The 26,717-nt window shown below is 36.1% G+C and overlaps 1 protein-coding gene across 20 annotated transcripts in view; it reads right to left on the minus strand.

Moving 5' to 3' along the window:
• Positions 1 to 26,717, minus strand: part of PHF21A (PHD finger protein 21A) — a 195,063-nt gene that overhangs the window by 157,479 nt on the left and 10,867 nt on the right. For 10 of the 20 annotated variants that reach the window (XR_004053444.1, XM_030917174.1, XM_030917176.1 and 7 more), the window contains 3 exons: positions 7,775 to 7,815; positions 6,053 to 6,164; positions 115 to 251 (listed from right to left, as the gene is read on the minus strand). Coding sequence is in view for 18 of the 20 variants with exons in the window: in XM_030917174.1 (XP_030773034.1) it covers positions 115 to 168 (54 nt within the window). In the remaining 2 variants the exon portion in view is untranslated. The remainder of the gene's footprint in view (positions 1 to 114; positions 252 to 6,052; positions 6,165 to 7,774; positions 7,816 to 26,717) is intronic. The other 10 variants (XR_004053445.1, XM_030917175.1, XM_010371053.2 and 7 more) reach the window with 1 other exon arrangement.

Here is a 26,717-nt window from a genome sequence, read left to right on the forward strand (position 1 = left end):
ATGACTCTTGGACAAAATTGTCTTAAAGATTATTAAAAACTGTACTAAAGACCAGAGATGGGCTTGTTTACTAATCTTAACAACAATGTGGGAGAAGCCAATAATACAACATACCTGGTGAACCTGAATTTCCACTTTAAGAGCCTCCTGTAGAGTCTGCAACTCCATCCTCTACCTTCTCCACTTTCTCTGCTAATTCTATAGTTTCTTCAGCCTCTGTTTAAAGTAACAAACTCCTCTTCTCACTGCAGCTGTAAAGATCGTAAAATGTTTTGGATCATTACATTTGGAACAAATATAATATTTATGTCAAATAAATTATGTTAGTAAAAAAATATCTGATTCTCTAATGCAGAGTAAGAAATTTCCCAAAGAGACTTTTTTCCCCAAAACAATTCTTCAAGTATTCCTCTAAAGAACACTTCAAATAACTAAGAAATGAAAAACAAAAAAAAGGGTTTAATCTGGTCATGGAAACATCTAAGCATCCACTACATGCTCAGCACTGTGTTAATCCCTACATACTGAGGATACAGAGCTGAATAAGATCACTTCTGCCTTCAATGAGACTATAACAATTCAGGACACACTGTCCTCAGAAAGAGACATATAACAACAGTATCACACATTTTTAAACTTCACACAGAGTGGACTGAAGAGTTCGGGGTTTCTCAGAGGTTAACGAATGCCAGGGTAGTTTCATTTGGATGGGTTCTCACTCTACATAAAAAATAGAGAAACTCAAAATGGGGAAATTCTGGTATAACTTAAACATTTACATTTAACAAATTAATACTCAACACAGACAAATACAATGCAATATAACTGTGCTATCACAAAGTTATGATGTGGATATTTTAAAATCTATCTATCGTGTGTAACTTGAGGTAGTCTACTAATGGAACACACATCTAGCTTTACAATGAAAATCATCTTTCAAGCTTGCCAGTCATCTCTTTGACTATACATATACTGGCAAGTGGAGATAATGTCAAAAGTCTAAATCTGTTCATGTGACAACCAGCTTGACCTTCCTATCCTCCTCCAATCATCACTACTCTAATTTAAATTATTTCAATGGCTAATTTATCCTTTATTATTTTTTTTCCATTTTTGAATGTGGCCTTAGACGTTATTTTAGTACTCTGCCAAAGCAAAAGTCTGTTTTTGCCTGAATAAATTTAAATTTTACTTCAAATTTCTTTTCTTCTTTGCACCTATAAAACTTGTAGCTAGAGCAGCTTTTTAGCATTCATATAAACTGGGGAAGAGAACAATCAGAAAGTTAGAGGAACCACTACTCCTTAAACCAATACAGTAAGATTCATGATCTTCATACTTCTAAATATTATTTACCTATGGGTAAAGTCTATATTCAACGTAAGTTTTCTAAGAGCCCTTTGAAAACTGTTTTAACAGAGTTATAATGGAATCATTAACTAGGGAATATATTCCTGTGAATATGAGTTTTCATTATATTTGCTTATTCTCATTAGGCATAAAACATCAGCAGAAATCTCTCTCTTAGGGCTTATATACTAGATTATACAACATCAAAATACTCAAACCTAAGAAAAAATAAATTCCAAAAGTGCAAAATTCCTTTAAATTCACATTTGCAAACGACAGGAAAAGTTTACTATATAATGATAATGTTAACCAAAACATTTTAAAAGGCAGTATATTTAGCGGAGATATTAATAATTTAGAAAGGGAAACATACTGTGGTGAACAAATTTAGGTAGTTTTAGCTACTATTTTTTAAAATAGATTTGGAATAATAACCAATCAGTCAATATCAGAATCATTAAGTCACTAAGACCAAGATTTTTGTTATCATGTAAGCTTACTCTAACTGCAATACTAAAGTTAAAACTACACAGCCACTTTAAATACCAAAATAATCTCCCTACTCAAATTCTTGACTTATATATTACAGTTCTTGAAAACAACACTTGGTTTTAATTTTTACAAGGCTCTACCAGAAAATGTGTCTAAAATGATTCCTTATAATTTCTGTCAAGAATCACTTTGAAGATGAAGAGGTATTTTTCAAATATTCATACTTCATTATACTGATAGTAACATAAAACCATAGTTCAACTCAATTTACATAAACTCTGGAAATGAATGGCAGGTTAAAACATGAAGAACTTACATTACATGACAAAGGGCTAATATAGTTTATATATTTAGGCCCTCACAAATCGGTAACAAAAATCTATGAAAAAACAATTTACAGAAGAAATAAGAATGACCAACAAACATGAAGAACTTCCATCATCAATTAAGACACAGAAATATAATTAAGATTATATGCTTTGTCTATCAAACTGAAGACCTATAAAATAATAATACTCTGAGCTGTCTAGAATTTGTGTCAGGTGCCACTTTATAATTCGCTGATGGTTATCTCTAGGTAGTAGCACTGACAATTATTTACTTTCTTCTTTTTCGGGTATTGATATTTTCAAAATTTTCCATAAAAAATATGCACATCTTTTTAAACAAGAAAACATTAACCAAGGATTTGTAGATAAAGCGTCAGAAAATGTTATACTATCAAACAAAATGCTCAGGAAAAGAAAAAGTTAAAACCAGGGTTTAACCTGAAGACTGTAAATGTCAAAGAGTGCCTCACACAATAATAAGCCTGCAACTCAAGTTAATGAGGAGCTGATGGCTTTTACTTTTTCCATCAGATTGTTGTCTGCTTCTTAGAGATACACAAAGGCATGAAGTTTTATTCAGCAAGGACTCTGAATGCCAATTACTGATTTTATTTCAAAATAAAACTGAAGGGTTAAAAAAGTTAGGACTAGTTGTAGAAAAACATATGAAGGATTAGAAGATTCATTTGAAATTCTTTTTCTTTTTTTCAGAAAGGTCTCTTTCTGGATAGTAATTTTAAGAGATTGGTCTGTGCAGAAAGAAACAAACTATAGACATGTATCTATAGTTTACAAAAACAAGGCAGGTACAAGTTGAATCTTGTTTTTTTAATTTTATTTTTTCTTGTAGAGAAGAGGTCTCATATGTTGCCCAGGCTGGTTACGAATACATGCTGAATCTTTTGAAAAAATTTTTTCCTGAGACAGGGTCTCACTGTGTCACCCAGGCTGAAGTGTAGTGGTGCGATCCCAGCTCACTGCAGCCTCAACTTGCTGGGCTCAAATGATCCTCCTGCCTCAGCCTCTTGAGTAGCTGTGACTACAGGTGTGCCCACCACACCCAGGTGATTTTTGTACTTTTTTGTAGTGACAGGATTTCGCCATGTTGCCCAGGCTGGTCTTGAGCTCCTGGGCTAAAGTGATCCATCCACCTTCAGCCTCCCAAAGTATGCGATTACAGGTGTGAGCCACTACACCCAGCCGAAAAAATACTTTGAAGTCTTCGACATCTCATGCAGTCATCATCTGAACACCACTGGGAGGCAGTTTATAGCATCAAAAGAATTATTTGCTACATTTGTAAAAGATGATTTAACATATTTTGACCAATTCTAACAAGTTATAAATAATAAATCAGTTGCTGCAAGGTGAATACCATCAGACTCACAAGACGGTAACACACTGTATTCCAGCATAATGAATGACTCTAACCATCCAACAGTTCTACAAGTCACTATCAGCAAGGTCACTTGCCTAGCCCAAAATACTAGCATATGCAATCTTCCAAACTGTACACGTCAAACCATTCTGATACCTAATGGCCTCTAACCTTCCAATAACAACAACAACAACAAAAACATAAAACCAAACACACAAACCAAACAAAAACAATAATCAAATCCCACTAAAAAGGTCAGTCATGATATCTGGAAAGCACATTCACCACCCCAAAAACCAAAAATGCTAATTCTACTTACTCACTGTGTGACTACTCTCATCCTCGGGGTTTGTTTGTTTGCTTGTAAATCAGGAAAATGGAAACAATATCACCTACTTCATAAGACTGTTGTGGTTTAAATAAGGCAAAATTATATGAAAAGCCTTTTGCAAACTGTAAAGTTTTATGATGGTTTTAAAACACTTAATTCTTTTCTCTATACAGAACTTTTAATAAAACTTCTCTACATAGTATACAGCTACATGACTGTAGCCTTTTATGTTCTCAAATTCTCTGTGGAGGTTCTTCTATTTCTCTGGGTATACTTCTGCTTGAAGGTATGTGACCTGCAGTATTTTATTATGATTCTAATAACTCGTAGGAAAGCTATAACTCTGATTTGGATGTTACTGAGTTGACAGAAACATTTTTCCAATCAAAACTTGACTCATCAACCAACATTTCTTTAACAAGTCCATGCCAGTGTGCCCCCAAACTGTCCCTAAAAAGGACAACTCCACGTTCTCTATACCATGCATTTATTTGATGTGAAGCTCCTCTGCTTTTTAATCTATATTCTCAGACACAATGTTTAAAGTAGGTTTAATTCATTTTCTTACATAGGAAAAAGTAGAAGGTCTTGACAGATCTATGTATCTTTACTTCTTGTCCCATGCTTAATATTTGAATATCAGGTTTCAATTTGTACAAAATACTTACTTCTTACTATGTATCTAACACGTAGGGAGATAAAACAATATCTTTATTAGCGGTAGTGCTAAAATTACCATGAATGCTAAAAAATAAAATTCTTGGCCGAGCGCAGTAGCTCACGCCTGTAATCCCAGCACTTTGGGAAGCCAAGGCGGGAGGATCACAAGGTCAGGATATCGAGACCATCCTGGTGAACACGATGAAACCCCGTCTCTACTAAAAATACAAAAAAATTAGCCGGGCGTGGTGGTGGACGCCTGTAGTCCCAGCTTCTCGGGAGGCTGAGGCAGGAGAATGGCATGAACCCGGGAGGCGGTGGAGCTTGCAGTGAGCGGAGATAGCGCCACTGCACTCCAGCCTGGGCGACAGAGTGAGACTTCATCTCAAAAAATAAATAAATAAATAAAATTATTTTAATACTATTTATGAAAACGTTAACATTTATTAACATGAATCAATACAAATGACAACATTAAAAAACATAATATAATGTCTATTTTCTTATCATTTAGCAAATTTTCAACACATCTTGATTTATTTTCATCACGGTGTTTCTTTTATGACACTACACAGGTGAACAGAAAATACTACTGCACAAAGCGCTTGGCAACCCTGATTTTAGAGGCAAACCCTCTGAATCTGGTAAGGTTACTATGTTCAAATCCCAGTACGACAGCTGTTGACAAATACCTCCTTAGCTTGTTGGATATTTCCATACTATTAAATTATATTTAATAATGTTGTTTCCTATTAAATTAAATCAAAAAATATATATGCATATATATCATTACATTTATGATATCTAAATATCTGAATGTATGTGAGTATAAAGTATCTTTCTCATCTCTGTTTGTTTTGGAGGGGGTTGGGGACAGGTCCTCACTTTTTAAAAAAGGAATCTCTACACAGGTCATACCTCCACTGCAATGTGCAGGCCATTATGGTGCCTCGGGCCAGGCCGGGGTTCCCCACAGCACCCTCCTTCACAAGTCTATGTAGTGTCCTGGACCCCTCCCTACCATCATCAGTGCTCAGCCCAATATACAGTTTCTACCTCTGCTTCCTGGGGTCCAGGCTGTCTGCATACACACATTCTTCTATTTCCTAACTTTCTTGACGAAAATTAAGCATGTCTACTAAATTATCCCAACCACATCCAACAAAAGGAAAAGTAAGTAAATTTTAAAATACACAGATATTGAAAATGGAGGAGGCTGGGGAGTAGGGTATGAGAGCATAGTGACAATGAGGCCAAGGTTTTAGAACTAGTTGTCACATTTACCAGAATGTTATTAATACTTAATGACTATTTTTTAAAAACTGTCCAGACAAGCCTGGCCAGAATCTTACAAATATATACCACACAAAGGATAACGCAAGTGGGTGTGGTAGTCTCAGTATAACCAATAAATACTTAATAGAAGTGGAAGTTATGGGAGATAGACTACAGATCAATATAAGGAAAAGGAAGAACTAAGGATAAGAGTTGTACAAAAAAGGAATGGGTTACCTTATGAGGTAGTGGGCTCCCTGTCATTAGAAGTATTCAAGAATGCTGCATATCATATCCCCCTCTTGGAGATTCACAATGCACATTAGCATATTAAAGGTTCTGAGAAGTCCTGCAGTAAAGAAACCTGTTTAACTTTGTTTAATGCAGCATTTCCCAAATTATTTGACCACAGAACCCTTTTCCCACCCCCACCCCACCTCAATAATACTTATTTTCTGTGGAAGTAGAATTCCTCAGAATACATTATAGAAGATGAGCTACATTTTTAAAAAATGTGGTATTCAATATGTACCTGAATAACAACCTGCCAGGGATCTAGAAGAAACTGCCACACAAGGTAAAATATTGGAGAAGGCCCTTAACTCATTTATACCTAGTGTTCCATTATTGGAACACTAAGCTTGTGGGAGTTATTTATATCCTACTGCTCAAGGTCATCGCCAAGGTCTGATTTTTCACAAAAAAATTTGCAATCTCTGGTATAAATGGGTTAAGGTCCCTTCTCTAAAATTGTATCCCATGTCAAAGTAAAGAGCTATAGGATCTTGATTATTTATTTTAAAAGGTTTAATGAGAGAAAGGCTAGTAGAATAAAAAGGTAGTAAATGCAAGGATTAACTAGTACAAGTGCCTCCATGAAACATGTTCAAATCCCAGTCCCCAAAAGGAAGAGAGACACCACAAGTACCATAAACTATCAAAAGGAAACCTTGGCCAAATATCTGCCATATCTACTCTACCCACCAAGTTAATTACTATTTGAGAGAGAGGATTTAAAATTTTTTTTTAAAAGTAGTAGTCTTGCATTAGGTGACTACCCTATTCCAGCTATCTTATTTGAGTTTAATTTTTTCATAATACATACTCTCCTAATAAAGTTAATATTTGTTTGATGGTGAGTCACTAGATTGCCCTGTGCATTCAAAGAAATGTTTAAGAGTGATGAACAGCCATTAAAAAAATCTATCAAAGTAGATATTAGGAAAAAATGTTCGCCTATATGCCCCACATGATTACATTTCTCTCTCTCTTTTTATTTTTCCTTTTGAAGAATTATATAAAACAACACACGCTAAAAATTTACTATCAGATATGAGGCTAACTAATCCAATATTAAGTTTAAGAATGTAAATAAACACTAGTCCCAAATTTCAAAGTCAAGTTTCCACAGTTAAATTAACCTAAGCCATTTTGCACACATACTAAGGCCATCAAATATAACAACATATTAAGTAACATAAAACACTACAGGAATCTTAATCTTCTTTTTTTTTAAGAGATGAGGGTCTTGTTTTGTTGCCCAAGCTGAACTTGAACTGGCTCAAGCCATCCTCCTGCCTCAGCTTCCTGAGTAACTGGGGCTATAGGCACACACCATTGGGCCTGGCTAGGAATCTGAACTTTCGAATTTCTTGACTTTTGAATTCTCAACTCGAACCATTGCATTAAGGACATTTTTGGAAAAACAGGACTTTTACATTTTAACAGGTTATCGAATGATGGAACGTGCAGGCCTAGTTGTATTAGCAGAAACACAAATGCATTTGAAATATAGCTACGTGAAATTAAGACAGTTCATTTCCACTTAGTGTAAACAGCAAAGCCCCATTTCTGAGAGACAGCATTTGTGCGAAAAAAAAAAAAATTCACAATATTTGAATTCTTATACAGCTAGCATCAGGATCAGGCATACTATGTCTACCTAGTGAAAGTACTTACCAATTTTGGGGAAACTGGCTCTCCTTCAGCAATCTAGCCCCCTATAACAGAAGAACAGGAAAATGGAATTAGACAACACACACATATTTATGACATGTCATTAAAAGTTGAAGACTCAAAGATTTCTGATTTTAAGAAGAAAAAAACAAAACACATACAAGTTTCCAAAGTTTTAAAACCCAAAAGAAAAAAAGAGAAGCAATAGGTAACTTTTACAAAGCAAAGAAAGAGCTCAAGAGCAGTTAAATCACTACTTTTCCATAGTTTTTCAAGACAAGGAAAAGTAAGTAGTTGATAATTTTCCTTTCGTAAGAGACATATAGAAATGAAATGCACCTCATTTAAATAACATACAACTACTCCTTCATCACCAACAAGTGACCTCTACTATCAGTTGTTTTACATTAACAAATTAAGCTAACATCACTAGTTCTTAGTTTGGTCCTCATAAAAGGCATTTTCTTCAATTAATCTTGAAATGTACTTGCCTTATGTAAGGCTTTAAAATCACAGCATTTTATAATAATGTATAGTCAGAATTTTAACTAAACTTTTCTTCACATTCTTAGATGTGTCTCACTTTTTTTTTTTTTTTTTTGAGACAGAGTCTTACTCTGTTGTCCAGGCTCAAGTGCAGTGGCACAGTCACAGCTCACTGCAGCCTCAACCTCCCAGCCTCAAGCAATCCTCCCACCTCAGCCTCCTGAATAGCTGGGACTACAAGTGTGCCACCATGCCTGGCTATTACTCTATTTTTTTGTAGAGTCAGGCCTCACTATGTTGCCCAAGCTGGTATCAAACCCCTGGGCTCGAGCAATCCTCCCCACCTCAACCTCCCAAAGTGCTGGGATTACAGGTGTGAGCCACTGTGCCTGGCCACGTCTTACCACTTTAGATTGTAAACCACATACACAAAAGCTGTTTGTTTCCATGCCACATATCTAATCAGTGATAAAGCTAGAAAGAAAATTTATGTTTTGGGATCCCAATCCAATATTAGGAAAACAAAAATTAAAACTTGTCCCTTAATATTTTAATATTTAATTATTTAAACTCTACTATGCTATGCTCTAAAACTACATGTCTTCCTTTTGCCTTAAATATGGTGTTTGTTGACTGATATTACCCCAATAGTGTCTCATTTCCTCAGGGAATATTTCAAAAGAGCTTCATGTCTCTCAGATTGTAAATCTTTGTTTAATCATGTACAGTTATGCCAAACATACAATAAAGGGCCCCAGTTCATACAGTTAGCATTCATTTCCAAAAGAAAGTAATGTGCTATTCTATTCTGCCTTTTCTTTAGCAGCTGTCCTTTTTAAATTTCTCAGGCCCATGCAAATAACAATTTTAATCACAAAGGTTAGGATGACTCCCAACCAAAAGAGACATCATGCAACAATCTGTACAACAATGCAGCTATTAAAAAGTGGATTCTTAACACTACTGATATCTATAGGATTCTATGCCACTCAAAAGGTTGCCTGAAACAGTACCAGGCACATAGTAAATGCTCAATAAATGTTTGTTAAATCAATGAATTGACTAAATTGACACTTAAGCTGTCTGTTGAGGGCTTATCTTCCCTATTAGGACTTTCATGTTAGCTCCTTCAGGCTGGCGATAATTTCTTATGTATTGATTTCCAGCAGCATTATTTGTTAAATGAATGACTTTCTGGAACTGTTTTCATCCACGTTGTTGATTAGGAAGTAAAATATTACCACTTTAAAATATAATAAAAACGAAAAGACTGATAAATTGGGCAAAATTAAAATTAAGAATTTCTGTTCATCAAAAAAACACCATTAAGAAAGTGAAAAGATAAACCACAGAATTGGAGGTGATAATTATAGTATATATAATCAACACAGGCTTATACCCAGAATATATAAAATATGTTGAAATTCAAAGTGATGAGGATGGGACTGGGATTTTAACTTATAGAGCATTTGAGAAAGTATTAATAAATGCTGCTGAAAAGGCATATTCAACAAAAGGCAGCACAATGTACATATACCTTATCTCCAAGGCATTTTCTCCAAAAATGAGTAGCAGGGCCAATCCTAAACTGATAAAGAATTTTGCCATGATATCCTGAAATCATGATGTCATGAAACTGCTCATAAGACTACTTGTAGGGACTGCAGAAATCGCATAGAAAATCAAAGCCAGAGAAGTTAAGTGATTTCCCCAAAGGTCACTCAGCTAGCTGATAGTGAAGCTGGAGAAGAGCTTACGGGCTCGAGATTCCTTGGCTGAGCTCATTTTCCACTAGACCTTACTTTTTCTTAACCCGCTGCAGCAGTTACTCTTCTAAAAAACAAACTACAATAAACACTAGCAAAATATTTTTGGTAAAGTCTGCACATAAAGTTTTAAAGGAAAATCACATAAGTAAGCCATCTAGGGCAAATCTTAAAACATGAAATCCTGGCCGGGCACAGGGGCTCATGCCTGTAATCCCAGCACTTTGGGAGGTCAAAGCGGGCAGATCATGAGGTCAGGAGATCGAGATCATCCTGGCCAACATGGTAAACAATAATTATTTAGTAGAAGTCACTACTAAAACTACAAAAAAAAAAAAAAAAGTAGCTGGGTATGGTGGCGCGCACCTGTAATCCCAGCTACTCGGGAGGCTGAGGCAGGAGAATCCCTTGAACCTGGGAGGCAGAGATTGTAATGAACTGAGATTGCACCACTACACAGTACACTCCACCCTGGCGACAGAGTGAGTCTCCATCCTCCCCCCCCCCACAAAAAAAGAAAAAAAAAAAAAAACCATGAAATCCTTTAAACCTAAGGGATCCCCATGAATGGGCTTCAGAGGGGTCTGTCAACTCCTTCATACTATATGCTAAATTCTATACATATCAGCAGAGGTACAGTTTTCTTGGAAGAGGGTCCACGGCTTTCATTGGTTTCACAATGAGGTTCACATACCCAAAAAGAGGAAATTATTTTTAGACTAATAATTCTTAAACACTGTGCACACGAGAAATCCCAAAGTGTTTCTTCTTAACATTGCATATTAATTGACTACCATTTGGAAATTGACAAAAAAAAAAAAAGAAAATATTTTATTTCTATAATTTAAGAAGACTGAGCAGCAAAACGCAACATCTATACACACAGTTGTGCTTCTTACACTATCCATATGTAAAACATATTTAAGTCTGAAATTCAAGTTTGATTTCTTCATGTTAAGCTGGTTAAAAGCCCTTTAGTTTGTTTCTCACATACATTTCACACTTCTAACTAAGGTACTTCAAAATTTTAATCATATTTGCTTAAATTTTTAAAAGATAGATTTGTTCTTGAAAAATATATCCAAAACACCTAAGTTAAAGTAAATGAAAGTATTTGTGCTTTTAGAGGTGTTATATTATCTTGCTAATATAATGTCATACAAAAACTGAAGATTGTTTACCTCTCCAGAACTTCAAAGGTAACTGCTCTAATTAGAGCTGGTAAAGAAACAAATCATTCAGATTTCTGATATGGTTATAATATTTTAAATATTATAAATAAATCTAAAGTGATTAATAATTATTTAAATACCTTTTGTAAAATATCTGAAACCCTTGCATATGAAGAATCTGTATTAAACAAACAAAACTTGCAGAGAAAAAGTTTAATACTAGATCATGTTTTAAATCAGGCTAAAATTTAATTCACCCTACTACAAATTTCAAATAATTAAGTTTATAGCCTGTGTTCAATCATAAATTTTGATAAGGGACTAGAATAGCACAGATAATTGTCATTCAAAGACACTTTAAAATGTCACCTTACCCAGAAGATTCAATCTCTTCTCTTCCCCTACTATACCAAACTGACAGAGGCCCCCAAATTGAGTTTTATATACCACTGGCTTTACTGTTTTTTATCTGCCCTTCCTAACTTCCAACAGAAAGCAAGTAAGTTTGAAATAAATTTAAATGCAGATAAGTGGTTAGAAGAAAAGGCAGAATCCCACTTGATCAGTTTAGTCCTTGGGGCCCCAACATCTTAAAAACCATCCCTCTTGTCCCCACCTCTCTTACCCTCTCCTGGACATTCCTCTAGTTCTTCTCCCTTTACTCTCATGGAGCATCAATCTTCCCCTCATCATTACTGGATCATTTTGTTCCTTCTATCTTAAAAAATATAATTAAAAAAAAAACCCTCCCTTGACTCCACATCCTTCTCTAGTTATCATCCCTGTCTAGGCTCACATTTATAGCAAAACTCCCTGAAAGAGTTAACCATACTCCCTCGCTCTAATTCCTCTCCTCCCATTCTCTACAGAACACAACCCATTAGGGCCTTTGCCTCCTCCATTCTTGTGAAGATCACCAATGATTTAACAGTTGTTAAATCCAACAGAAAACAGTCTTCACTTCCTTGACCAGTATCTTTTGACCCACTGATCATGTCTTCCTCCTGGAAATTTTTTTTCTCTTGACTTCCAGGAGACCATCCTCTCTTGATTTTCTTCCTCGTCTCTCTGGCTACTCTGCTTGGTTTCTTTTGCTGGTTCCTCCTTGCCTCCAATACCTCAAAATGTGGAACTGTCCCAGGACTCAGTTCTTGGAACTCTTCCCCTTAGGTGATCTCACACAGTCTCATGGCTATAGAAGGATCTACGCACTGGCAATTCCCAATGTTTACCTCCAGCACACATCCTCCCCCTGAATTCCAAACTCATATACCCAACTGCCCACTCAACACTGGTCAAATAGGTATCTCAAGCTCAACACATCCAAAACTAAACTCCTGACTACCTCTCCCCTAACTTCCTCCTCAGAGTCATTCCCATCTCAATAAATGGTAACTCCACCCCCTCAGAAGAAAAAATCCTAAAAGTCATCTTAAGACTCTTCTTTTTCCACACTCCACATCTACTCCAACAGCCAACTATGTGCCTCTACCTTCAAAATATATCCACCATGACCACTTGTCTCAACTCTCCTACCACCTCCCCGGTCCAAGTCACCTTCACCTTTCACCTAGATAATTACAACAGCTTCCTAACTGGCCTCCCCAATTCTACCCTAGCCCCGCTAAGGTATATTTTCTTGCGAGTCAGAGTAAGCTTTTCAAAATCCAAGACAGATCTTGTTACTCCTCTGCTCAAAACCCTCCAATGGCTTGCCATCATATTCCAAGAAAAGATGAAGTTCCTTTCAATGGCCCACAGGCACTAAGTGATTTGGGCCTCTGCCATTCTAAGCCATCCCATCTCCCTATTGCTCAATCCATTCCAGCAACACTGGCCACTTTTCCATACTTCAGACCCTCCAGGCAAGTTCCCTTCTTGGGGCTCTGGAATGCTCTTTTCCTCCAAATACCTTCATGGCTCGCTCACTCCCTTAAATTACTGAGGAAATCTACAGCAGTTTCAGGAGCAAAAGAATACTAAAATAAAGACTAAAACTATAATCAGAATTATTCTGCTCCCCAACTTTTACTTATGCTCTTCCTTATATCAAGAATAATACCTTTTTACCCTCTCTCTAACTATCCAAATCTTACCCACACACTAGGGTCCAGATAAAGACTCGCTGATTAACAGAGATCTGCTCAAACCATCCTACTTCCCAATTCTTCCTTTGTTTCAACTCCTGAAGTGTTTATCATCTTTCTCATTCATTTTTAAATTTAACGATATACTGCCTCACATTTTAATCTAACCCATATGACATCTCCCTAACTAGAACACACATACACATACACAAAAGAATAGAATACCTTATACAAGTAGTTCTCAATACTAGATCAGAATAACACATAAAACTTGAAAAAATACAGATCCACAGGCCCTACCCTTAAAGATATTGAATATATTGTGCCTTATTTAGAACCCATAGATCTGTATTTAAGTTTCCCCAAAAGATTCTACTAGGGAGCCAGGATTAGAAACCACTGCCTGCCTTACTGTACTCTATTTCCTTCAGTACCTAGGAAAGTAGGCCCTCAAACAGCCTCAAACTAGAATGGACACCCCAGAGCGCCAGATCCATAACTTCATTTCACGGAGGAACAGAGGTCCAAGAAGTCCAGATGACTAGCTAATATCTACAAAGATAATGATAGGCAAAGCTCAGCCTAAAACTCAGATTAATTGCTGTCAATCTAGGAATCTTTCCATTAAACTGTACATAAATAAATGATAGCAATAAAAATCCACAATTCACAGATGGGTGTAGTAAACACTGATTATCTATTACTTGACCAGTGGTTATAGTGTCTAAGTTCTAAAACAGTGCATATTAACTTCTATATGCTTGAAAAACGTAAGCCATACTAGCTAATAAAAGACTTTGAAGCCAGAGGGCAATTACAGGAGGGCTTTTAAGTAAAATAAAAAACAGAACAATTTTTCTAAGTCCTCTTATAATATATACAAAAACTGTTAGAACCATTTTTTATGGTTGAGAATAAATAGCAGAAATAAATGGAAACAAGAAATCTTGCTTCCTCACTCTATAAAGTACAAAAATTCGTATTCACAAGCTTCCACGGCTCTCACAAAGCTGTTTACTGAGCCTAATCATCGTAACGAAAACTTCTTAATTACAGATCAGACTTAGTAAATCACTCCATATCCCAAGACAACTCAAACTCTATCTTAATAATCGGTTAACCTCAGGACTAAAACTCTTGTCATTAACAACAAAAAAACAACTCAGGTATCTATAAGGCATCATAAAAGAGTTCGAGCTTACTTTGGTGTACAGGGATTTAAGGAAGTGTCTCCTGTTAACACTAATGGGAGTTCTGGGTGTAAACCATAAGCACCAAGGAGGAGGATCAATGCCCAGCACTGCATCTGTGAGAACTCTTTCTATTGCACTAACTGTAACTACTGGGAGTTGTTCACTCAGAAATGGGATAACAGACCCAAATTCCTATGTCTCTAAAGCACAAAGATAATTCAAATAAAAGTCACTAAGAAAGGTCAGTGCTAGATACCAGATTTTAAAAATAAACAAGAAAAAGCTAAACTAAAAGAAAAATTAACACATTCAGAAAATTTTATAAAACAGCATCAACATACATAGAAGAAACTAGTGAATTGCTAGAGAAAAATATCTCACACAAAAATAAATTCAACAAGATTAAAATAACCAAATTTTAAAAAATTAAAGCACAATAAACTCATCTATAGCCAGAAGCTTATCCAGAGAAACACATACACACAAAACAAAACTCAAGTCCTCCCCTGAAGGAGCCCTCAGTATACTACAGTCCTTGCTTTAAACACAGAAGAAAACTCCTGCTGCACTGATAGCCAAGAATAATCAGAGTACTTCCAGATAAATGGACAGTGATCACAAGCTACCGAGGATGAGCAAAACTAACTAAATAAAAATTATGGCTCCTTATTGTGTTCCATCCTGCCTCACTTCTCAATATAGCACTGCTGTACTCACTAGGCTGGAAAACGAGCAGGTGCCTTTCAGGCTATAGAAAAATTAGACACACACACACACACACACACACACACACACACCCTAAACACAAACACAAACACAAAGGGAATGATACTCTTTCACTTGAAGGGGCTTAAAAAACGCAAGGCTTTGCTGCAGGCCTACAAAACTCAGAGTAGGCCTTACCGAAGAAGTGAGAAAAAAGCCAAGGTTTATTCCAAATCCACATTTCAAGCACTAAAATAATTAACATTTATTTCAGTTAAAAGGTTTTGGCAACAATCCATTTTTTAAAAAGGAAAGAGAAATTAAGATTTTCCCTGTTTCTAGCCTGAAAGAAAATTAGAATCTCTTCTCTCTGACTATACAGGTTTAGCTCCACAACACAAATAAAAAAGAACCCTGACTTTAGGCCTAAAAACTAAAAATGGTTCCATACAATTTACATTTTTTAAAAAATCTTCGGAGTCCAACATATTGATCCTCTCTCACCACTGCTATCCTTAATGAACATTTATCTTTTTAATCAGTACTTTGAAATGTCAATGAGAAGCGGAAACAGCTACAATACACTGGGAATTTTAACTTTTGAAACAAAAACCACAAAGAAACAGGAGTCTGAAACATAAAGCCTCAATCACGCTGATAAGTAAGTGGTCCTAAAACTTGAAAGTGAAAGCAATACAGACCTCAAAAAGAAGTTGTTTGCTTGATATTAATGCTAGCCTTTAAAACCAAAAATATGTTCTGTTACAGAAGACTGAAATCAGGGCTTCCATTAACCTTGTTTAAAAAAAAAAATCCCATGAGCATGGATTTTTTTCCTAAGTCTCTTCATCAGAGCAGCATGGGGTCCCATTAGGCACCCTATTTTACTTCCACCTTATAAATAACGTTAGCTATTCGCTATTTCCATGGAAACCAAGTACAGAGAAACCCACTTAAATGAATATCGGTTAAAAGAATAAGTTTTATTTTAGAAAGATTTTACTGCTATAGATGAACTCTTTTGGGGAATACTACAAAGTCTTCTTAAGCATAATTTTTAAAAAATATATCTTTGGTGTGTAGAGGGAACTTATTAAAGGTCCTGTTAAATAAGTATACTCCTTGCACTAAATGACAGATGTCAAATAACATCATAACATTAAAGATACATTTTCAATGCACAGGGGTTTAGATGCACAACTTTCACTGACTATGCTTCCCCATGCATTGGGGTGGAATAATTACACCTATGGGTCTAATTTAAACTAATGCAACCAAATAAATTCAGAAATAAGGCTACCATTACCTTGTAGTGACTCCTAATGAACACACCCCACAACTGCAGGCATATGTACAACTTACAGTGCAAAGAGCAAACAAGGGAGCACGTAACAAGTTTCTAACCACTGTTACCACGTCTAAAGACAGCAGGTAATCAAAAGTCCCTCCTCAACAAACCATTTTACAAGTAAAACAAGCATTCCTTAACCAATACATACATTCGCGTTAAATAGAAATAGAATATGCGGCCGGGCGCGGTGGCTCAAGCCTGTAATCCCAGCACTTTGGGAGGCCGAGACGGGTGGATCACGAGGTCAGGAGATCGAGACCATCCTGGCTAACATGGTGAAACCCCGTCTCTACTAAAAAATACAAAAAACTAGCCGGGCGAGGTGGCGGGCGCCTGTAGTCCCAGCTACTCAGGAGGCTGAGGCAGGAGAATGGCATAAACCCGGGAGGCAGAGCTTGTAGTGAGCTGAGATCCGGCCACTGCACTCCAGCCTGGGCGACAGAGCGAGACTCCGTCTCAAAAAAAATAAAAAATAAATAAATAAATAAATAAATAAAAAAGAAATAGAATATGCACAAGAAGGAAGTGTGGAACAAGACTTGTGACCTGCAACTTTAAGCTGACTTACATATTGTCCTGCTTATGCTAAGAAATGATGGTCCATACAACCGTCACAGATAGGCAAGTGTACATAAAATAAAATGCAGCTCCTAAGAACACAAGCTCAAAACTAATAATCTCAGAACTTCTAAAAGCAGAAGGGGTATGAGAAGCTAGAATCTTTCCAGCAGGCATGGTTCTTCATTAAGTTAGCGGTGGCTCAGACCTCTTCAGTAAGTTAAAAGACAAATGAAAATATTATCCTAAAAGGGATTACCAGTATTAAACTAACAACGTATGGAAAGAACATTCTCATACACATTTTTCCTTTGAGTATACCAATGTACCTAACTGTAGTGCATGTTTTGAAAACACAAAGTTACTTTCCTGTTATGTTTTACACACTATAGATAAAGATTGGCAAAATGCTGGTAATTGTTAAAGATAGGGAAGAGGTTCATGGGGTTCGTTATATTATTCACTCTATTTTTATAAAAGTTTTTAAATTTCCATAATAAGAAGTTATTTAAAATCCTATAAAGTTAAGGCTCTTGTCTCAAATGTTTTTCTCTATGTATAATTAAATAATAGATGAAATGTCTGGTATAGATCTTAGCTACTGAACTGATTGACTGACTGAGACAGTGTTTTGCTCTGTTGCCCAGGCTGGAGTTCAATGGCATGGCACAATCGCAGCCTCGACCTACCAGGCTCAATCAATCCACCTAGCTCAGATTCCCTAATAGCTGGGACTACAGGCACATGCCACCACACTCGGCTAATTTCCATATTTTTTGTAGAGACAGGGTTTTGCCATGTTGCCCATGCTGGTCTCTCTCTTTTTTTTTTTTTTCTTTTTTTTTTTTTTTTAAGACGGAGTCTCGTTCTGTTGCCAGGCTGGAAGTAGTGGCACAATCTCAGCTCACTACAACCTCCGACTCCTGGGTTCAAGCGATTCTCCTGCCTCAGCCTCCTGAGTAGCTGGGATTACAGGCATGTGCCACCACGCCCAGCTAATTTTTGTATTTTTAGTAGAGACAGGGTTTCACCATGTTGGCCATGATGGTCTCAAACTCCTGACCTCGTGATCCACCCGCCTCGGCCTCCCAAAAAGCTGGGATTACAGGCGCGAGCCACCACGCCCGTCCCTGTGCTGGTCTCAAACTCCTGAGCTCAAGTGATACACCAGCCTCAGCCTCCTAAAGTGCTGGGATTACAGGCATAAGCCACTACACCCGACCAGAGGCTACTGATTTTAAATCCAGCATAGACATTAACTTAACATGTAACCATAATTAATTTCCAAGTTTTACTTTTCTTACCAAATAATTACGTTAATAATTTAAAACCACTAGGAGAAATCTAAAAAGGAAAGGGTCTGCTACTTTGCAACTATCAACCAATGAAATGTAAAAGATCAATATACAATAAGGCACCATCATCATATTTTGTATTTACAAATCAAGAAAGCAGTCTTCTCAATTAATAAATCAAAATATTTTAGCAATTCACAACACCAAAATTTCCATTTTATTCTCTAATTAGGTCCATGAGACTAGAGAGCAATCTAATAAATTAATGCTTATTTTAGTTAAGTAACATGCCTACCTCTTCCTCAACTTTGCCTCTATCTCACCCACAACCAGAAAATACAGCAATTTCTGAGGTAAAAAGGTATTTTTCTATTCTCTCCCTTAGTCCAGATATAAAGTATTTTACAAATATTCAGTTACTGTGCAAGTGATTTTAAGCTATCTGTTCTCCAAATTCCAGCTGAGGGCCCAAAGTAGGGGGTGTCCCCACAAACTGTTAAAGCTTAAGGTTTTGATAATAGCTCAGTATCTCCCTGTTTAAAAACTAATAATTACAATGGTGTTTTGTTTTTAAGAGAAATAGAAATAAAACAGTGGTGGTTTGAAGGGAAGGATGAACAAGAGGCAGGGGACGGAGAAGAGACCATCGAGAGAGTAAGCAGAGAAGTGGGAGAGGAAAGGCAACTGAGGGAATCTGGGCAATCACCGGCAACATCTCTACACAGGAGCACCACCAGCTGGACAGGGTCCTGCAGAGCTGAAATGGGACTGCACCCCCGTCACATACAGCACCATTTTTTACAAATTAAGCAAGGACAAACTGATTTTCAAAATTGTATAATTCTTTAACTCAACCCCCAAACGCTTGCAGAATCTCTTTCTAACACATATTTATCAAAATAAAATGTACTTCTAAACTTTCCACAATTCCATTCAACCAAGTGAAGCAAATTGTACAGATTCTGCAAAGAGCTAAAGTAAAGCAAACTTAATACTATATATTTGTTACGCTAATTTTAAAACTATAATGCTTTAATTATGGCCACTCTATTGCAAAATAAGATTACAATTATTTAACTGAAAGAAAACTATACAACCCACTATAAAATTGCTTAGTTTTAAAAATACTTACTAAGTCAAAGTACAACACTTTATTTTTTAAAAAACTGGTTGTAATTTCTCCTTAGAAAGCAGACACAATGTTTTAGGAACAGGGACAAAATAAAATATACACCAATTCACCTATAGTAAATACACCTATTTACCTACTAGACCTTCACCAAAAGGTACAGCTGGGTTAGTGAGAACAAAAAGTTAATAGGAGCCATTATGCTACTTTAACTTAAATTCTTGCTAAGGGTAACATATACCATATTCAGAATGTTTTGGTAAGCTACTACAAATACTTTTGTTGAATCACAGAAAAAAACATATCAAGGATCAAAGACCAAAAACGTTCAGATCCTAATCAGTAGTGAATGAGTAAAGTTAATTATATTTTACACTTAATTATCTTTCCCCTTACCTCAATTACTGGTTTCACTTATAAGAGAGATACATACATACATTCTAATGGATATATTAACTCAATTATTCACCCCAAAACCCCTCAAATCTGAGGATATCATTGTACCTTTTCTCATAATCAACTTGTTCTCAGGCTCAGTTTCCAGGCTCAATATAGGTAGCTTATGACAATTAAATATAGAAAGAAAATAACAACTACCATAAGAAAACATCAGGCACCAAACGAGAGGAAAATTCACAAAGGCAAAATGCCCAAAATCAAAAAGCAAATAAACTGTGCCCATCATTATTAGAAAGCATTTGTATGCCACCTTTATATCTCTGAGGTTCTACAATTGTTTCCATTAGTTGTTACACTCAAGCATGAGTTTTCAAGGGTTAAATACACACAATTTGTCAGACCCAGTGGACTGCCCAGCTATTGAGTATTTAAGACTTCAGAGTTATAATGCCTAGTCTACTACAGACTTAATTCTAAGAGACCTACCATAAACTGCATCAATATCTTGGTGCTGGTCTCACCAGCAGTTGAGAAAAAAAAGAAAAGCTTATATCACTATGGGCTTTAATAAACATCAAATCCCCTAAAATATTTAGCAGGCTCTGTTAAAACTGACATATTCCCATGTATTTTCTATTTTTTCCCAGAGGTATTCAAAAATAAGAACTCATTAGATAACACTTTCATCATCCATATTCTTTCTCACCATGCATTTCAAGGGAGGAAAAAACCTCTCCAGCTAAATTGTTCCGTATTTACTCTTTTCCCATAAACTTTTAGTGGGACTGTAATAATAACAATAATAATGATAAGAGCAGCTATCACGATCCATTTCCTCATTTTATCATCACATGAACCCTAGGAGGTTGGTATTACCATCTCTATATCACAGATGAAGAAACTGAAGTCCCAGTGACCAGCACAGTAGTATGCAGTATGTATGTGATACCTCTTTATTGCAGTGAGCTTAAATAATTAGTCCAAGGTCAAACATTAAACTTTAAGTGGTTATACTGAGATTCAAATACTGGGGTCAGACGCCAAAGCTCAGGCTCTTATCTTAACACTTGTCTGAATCCTTGAGAAGAGAAGAAAGGGGCAGAAAACTAAGCTTAAGTACCATGTATTTAGTACTTACTATGTGTCAGGCACTTCTACTAGTTTATACATTAATTCACTTATTCCTCATAACCACTTCATTTTATTCAAATTTTACAGGTGAAGAAACTGAGGCAGAGGCACAGAGCAAGAAGTAATTTGGACACAGTCGGAGCTAATACATGGCAAAGCTAGGATTTGGGCCCATGCAAAGTGGCTCCTGCACCAACATCTTAACCTCTGTGCTCTATCAACACGCTATAAACTCCCCTTCACTTGAATTACACGAAAACAAAACTTTTAACCTTTTCACCAAATTACTAAATTGTAAGCTTCACTGAGAGAAAACTAGTAGTGCTTTTCTAAGCATGTGCACCAGACGTCTTTACAAGCACACAGGATATGCCCCTGATGATTAGATCATTGCACGACTCAGGAAGTAGCACACTGTAAATCTGGTTAAGAGCCCCCAGCCCACCTTTCTCCACACTCAGACCCACACTAACCAGGAACTGCAAGAAATGGGCAATTCATAGATGTCCCTGTGCAATCTTCTATAAAATGAATGTCACTCTGAAAATATCCCAGTGTGTACAGTACACTTCCATCACCCCTTCTTCTTCCCAAACACCATAAAAACACACACACACACACAAAAGGAATGAATGAGTCTAAGCTACTTAAAAATCACAACAAATGTCCAATGATAACTACAAATTTAAATGAGAAAAAAGCAAAATTCTCATAATTTTGTAACTTGTCCAAATTTTACATTTAAAAAGCAGTAGGCCTCTTTGACTCAATTCTTAGACTACCTTCTTATCATAAAAGTGCCTTGAAAGATGCAAAGGATTTTTGCTTCAGATTCCAAATATCCTGATAGGCGTATTTAAAACAAAAAACGTGACTGTTGCAGTATAAGTTATTGGGCTTTTTATACTAATATCTAATAGCATGACAATGTATTTAATTACACAAATAAAAGTATTAGGCATGGATTTAATATCTGTATATTAACATGTCACATACAGAAAATAAATATAAGGAACAGGACTGGACCTAAAGGTACTGAGAACCTGACACAATGAAAACAGGAACTATTGCAGCTCCCTCCATTGACATCGTAAAGTTGCCACATTTTCTGGGCTCTCTTTTGAATTAATGTGGCATCTGTTCCAAGTACAGCATGCTAACATTTTACTAAAAGATATTTTCATTCTACATTTGTATCTGATTTGCTTTTTATTTGAACTCCTGTTTTATTTCAATGGTCATTATTTCTTTATACCAACTTGTCAATTTGGCATTCCTAATCTATCTCCCCTGAGCACAAAAGGGTGGGTGGGGGAACCATCAGCTTAAAACTCTCTCACAGCAATAATTACAATATGTTTTGCATATAGATTAAATAAAGAAAATAAACAGCACAAAGATTTTTGTAGGCTTTTTAGTATCAAGTCCTGATAAGTTAACGGCATCTGTTCCTTTCAGAAAAAGAATTCTGCTCTGAGGTGTTGGGGGTTGGGGGAAGTAAACAAATACTAAATAGAATAATTCAAGTTACAAAGTTGGGTCTTGAAGAATGATGATTTCAATAACTTGCACATATCCAACTCCATCCACTGATAACTGCTTTTTAAGACATCTTCAAAAATGCTGCAGCAACAAGCCAAACACAACCACTTGTACTTAACATGCATGCTGCATACTCCACAATGTTACGTCACATCAGGCACAGAGAAGACGCTTACCAAGCTATCCTGCGTTCTATAAACTGCCTAACAACAGAAAAAGGCACTGCCATCTCAATGGGAGTAGAAGCTATCAGGGCAGGCAGCCCTTTCCCTTTTGGTCAACTCTGAGGAAAACAAATAAGGTTTATATTTCTGTCTTTTAAAGCTCACCTCTCTCCAGGCCTATACTTTCAATCTTTCAGCCTTTCACAGAAAGAAAGGCTGTTTCTTTAAAATTAAAAAGCTACAAAAGATCACTCCAACTTAAAAGTCCCACACCTTTTACCAACTGTCCTCCAGCTGTCCCCACGGCTGCCTCTTCTGCAAGAAGAATGGCCTATCTTCAGCACTCGTCTCCAAGTGGGTGTGGGTACCCTGAGGAAGGGAGCCACTGGGAAGAAATTATTACAATTTATATTTTAAAATCTCATCCTTTTAAAAAATTCAACTTTCCTGTACGTTTGATAACATACATAAAACACTAGTTTAGACTATCATACATTTAACTGGTAACCATAATTTTTTAAAGTTTAGAGACTACTGGTCAAGATGACTGAGTCTAGAATAAAAAAGGAAAACTAGGCTCTACCACTAACTTAGTCAAATTCTTGTCTCTTAGTTTCACCATCCATAACATTAATTGAGCCCTCTGTACACTATTAGACTATAATGAACAAGAATAAAATACTCTGTAGAGCATGGTCTGAGCCACTCAAAAGGAAAAGCACATTTATGAATGCTACCAATGAGAAAAACTAAACTTGGCTTGTAAAAAACGCTGATTACTCTATAGTTTCAATAAACTGCTACATTCTACCAGGTCCAATTCTTAGAATTTTAAGGCAAGGCTTCAGCACTTCGTGGATCTAAAAAAGCATAAAGCACCTTAGATGCAAGGAGTGTATTCTAGGATTAGAAAGGCTTTTTAAAAAACTTCTATAATGAAAAACTTTTTATTACCTGTGTAATAACATTTTTTAATTTAAAAATTACGAAGGTGAATTATGACTAATAATCTTAGCAACAAGTTAAAACTCTCAAAGCTGGAATCAAGAGAGTTTTATTTAATGTAGATTATAAGGCCTTTAGTATGCATTTCTAAATATAATGCCAGAAAAAATGAACAGCACTCAAATAACTTTTCTTTTTTTAACTGCTTTAAAAAGTCCTGAGTTATCAGCATAGCATTTGGTAGTGGTTGAGTGAGTAGGGATAGGTGATGGGGATGAGGTCAGCCCACACTACTCACATGAAGTTGTGAGGACCAGGACTAATTCCTATGCAGGGTATCTTTATGCTGATTAAGTAGTACTAGTCTGAGTTTCTATTAATTAAAATGTTACATGTATTATCTTGGTTTTAAAATCCTATTTAACATTTTTTCTTTTTTCTTTTTTACAGGTTTGCCCAAATTCTTACCTACTTTACTTTGTAAATGTGAAATAAATGTGTCCTAACAACCAAGAAGAGAGACTACCAGTTTTTTTTAAAATGTTATCTGAAAACACAATTTCTCTCTTTATAAGTAGCTACCAGAATAAACTAGAATAATTTAATTCAGAAATGATGCCTCTTAAATTACTTATACAGGACAGAAAACAATGTTGTCATTTTAAATTGACTTTTTTTTTAAGTTTTAAAAATAACAATGACCATTTCCTAAAGCCTGAGGTACAATCAATCTAGGGCATTAGGTTTGGAATCTTAATGTATAAATCTTACCCACCTCTCTTCCTCCAACCTTACTCCCACTTCCCACATGAGCCCTATTTTCAAAAATAAACAAGTTTTTTAAATAGTCACCTGGAAAAAAGTAAACTTTGAAAGAGTATTATGGTATAATGAAACGTCTTTAAAAATGTGTGTGTGTGTGTGTGTGTGTGTGTGTGTGTGTGTGTGTGTGTGTGTGTGTGTATAATACATATGTAAATGCACAGAAAAAGTTTAAAAGTAGGATGGGAACGGAATGACTAATTTTCTACTTTATACATATCTATATTGCTAGAATGACTTTCTAACTTAGATGCACAGCTTTTGTATTTCTTGAAAGGACACTTATCTAACACTCTAAAACGTTGATAGTTATGTAAGGACTGACTGAAATAGTGAATGTAAACCATTTGCACCTATTAAAAATGTATTAAACTAACTTACACTGTGCTTTATAAAGTGCCCAACTTCCAAACTTTGAAGAAACAGCTATTAGACCCCACCCCATGCTACACACTATGCTTGGCAATGGATATACACGGATGAACAAAGCAGGCACTGTCCCAAATGTCTTCATTTCCATCCCATTCCAATGTTTACTACTTTCAAACTATTCAACCTAACCCAACCAAAATCAACAGGAAATAGCCTCAAAATGATACATCGTAGCTGTGGCCATTTCAGTAAATTGAAAACTTCTTTAGTACTTCATTTCTAGGTTTCCATGGGAATTACGTAGCTTAGCATAGCATTTTGGACATTTAAGAGCAAGGGCTCAGGAATCAAACCTGGGCTTGAATCCAGGTTGTATCACTTGTTACCTATGTGATCTCAGGGAAACCTCTACTTCCTCATTTGTAAAATGGAGGTAGGGTAAAAATAGTAAATCCTCAGAATATTGCTGTGAGGATTAAAACTAAATGAGATCCTACGTAGAAAAAGGCTTAGCACTATACATAATAAACACTCTGTATTATTGATGACAACAGATAAACCTAACGTACAAAAACCGTTCACAACTTGTCAAACATTTAAAATCTATGTCATTTCTCCAAAATGTGTGTATGTCACTTCTCCAAACACAAATAAATATATTTTTCTAAGTTTGTATATTAACACATAAAATTTGTATAGTTAATAAAATAAAATTTTTAAAACACTAAAGTTCATAGTTAAAATTTTTCATTCCCATGACAACATACCAGCACATTTATATTTATGATATACACACATATGTATCAATGTGTATGTTGTTAAGAACTACACCATAAACACACATGTAAACACACGTCAAGAACTTGTCTATTGGGCCAGGCGCAGTGGTTCAGGCCTATAATCCCAGCACTTTGGGAAGCTGAGGCAGGTGGGTCACTTGAGATCAGGAGTTAGAGACCAGTCTAGCCAACATGGTAAAACCCTGTCTCTACTGAAAATACAAAAATTAGCCGTGTGCGGTGGCACACGCCTGTAGTCCCAGCTACTCGGGAAGGCTGAGGAAGAAGAATCACTTGAACCTAGAAGGCAGTGGTTGCAGTGAGCCGAGATGGCCCCCCTGCACTCTAGCCTGGGCAACAGGGCAAGACTCCGTGTCAAAAAAAAAAAAAAGAACTGGTCTATTGTGAGCAGGGTGGATCACTAATTTTTTGGTTCTGACTCATTATTTAAAATTGTATAATATTAACATGATATAGACAAATATCTTAAAACTCAGCCCCTTACTGCTGATTAAAAATTCAATTTACATATATAACTTTAGTAATATAAAGTACATTCATGAGTATTATCTAATCCTTTTAATATCATAGTAAAGCAGGCCCTTACTATTATCCCCATTTTACACTAAAGCCCAGCAAGGATGAATTTCCCAAGAGTGTACAACTAAGTGACAGGAGTACACTTAAGGCCAAGTCTTCTGACATCATCGCAACATCACATTCCTTTATACTGGCCTGGGACATTTCATTAAAAAAGAAAACTGCTCAATAATTTAGGTGTGTCAAAGGTCTCTACACTGAATCCACATGGTTGCCCAGTTTTACGCTCCTTATTTCCTCTCCTGATTTCCAACTTTAGTATTTCAGTAATCACATGGGTACCATAATGATAAAAATATGGAATGAGAATTCCTCCAAACCTGATATTTTCTGTATCGGCCCATTAACACCAGGGATTATTTTTCTCCTTATATTTAACCCTTTGTATTAACTCCTTTGTAACTGCTGAATTTATTTCAATATTAGGTCTTGAAAAGACAAATTGATATA

This window comes from Rhinopithecus roxellana, chromosome 15 (genome assembly GCF_007565055.1).
Source record: "Rhinopithecus roxellana isolate Shanxi Qingling chromosome 15, ASM756505v1, whole genome shotgun sequence".
Classification (NCBI taxonomy): Eukaryota; Metazoa; Chordata; class Mammalia; order Primates; family Cercopithecidae; genus Rhinopithecus; species Rhinopithecus roxellana.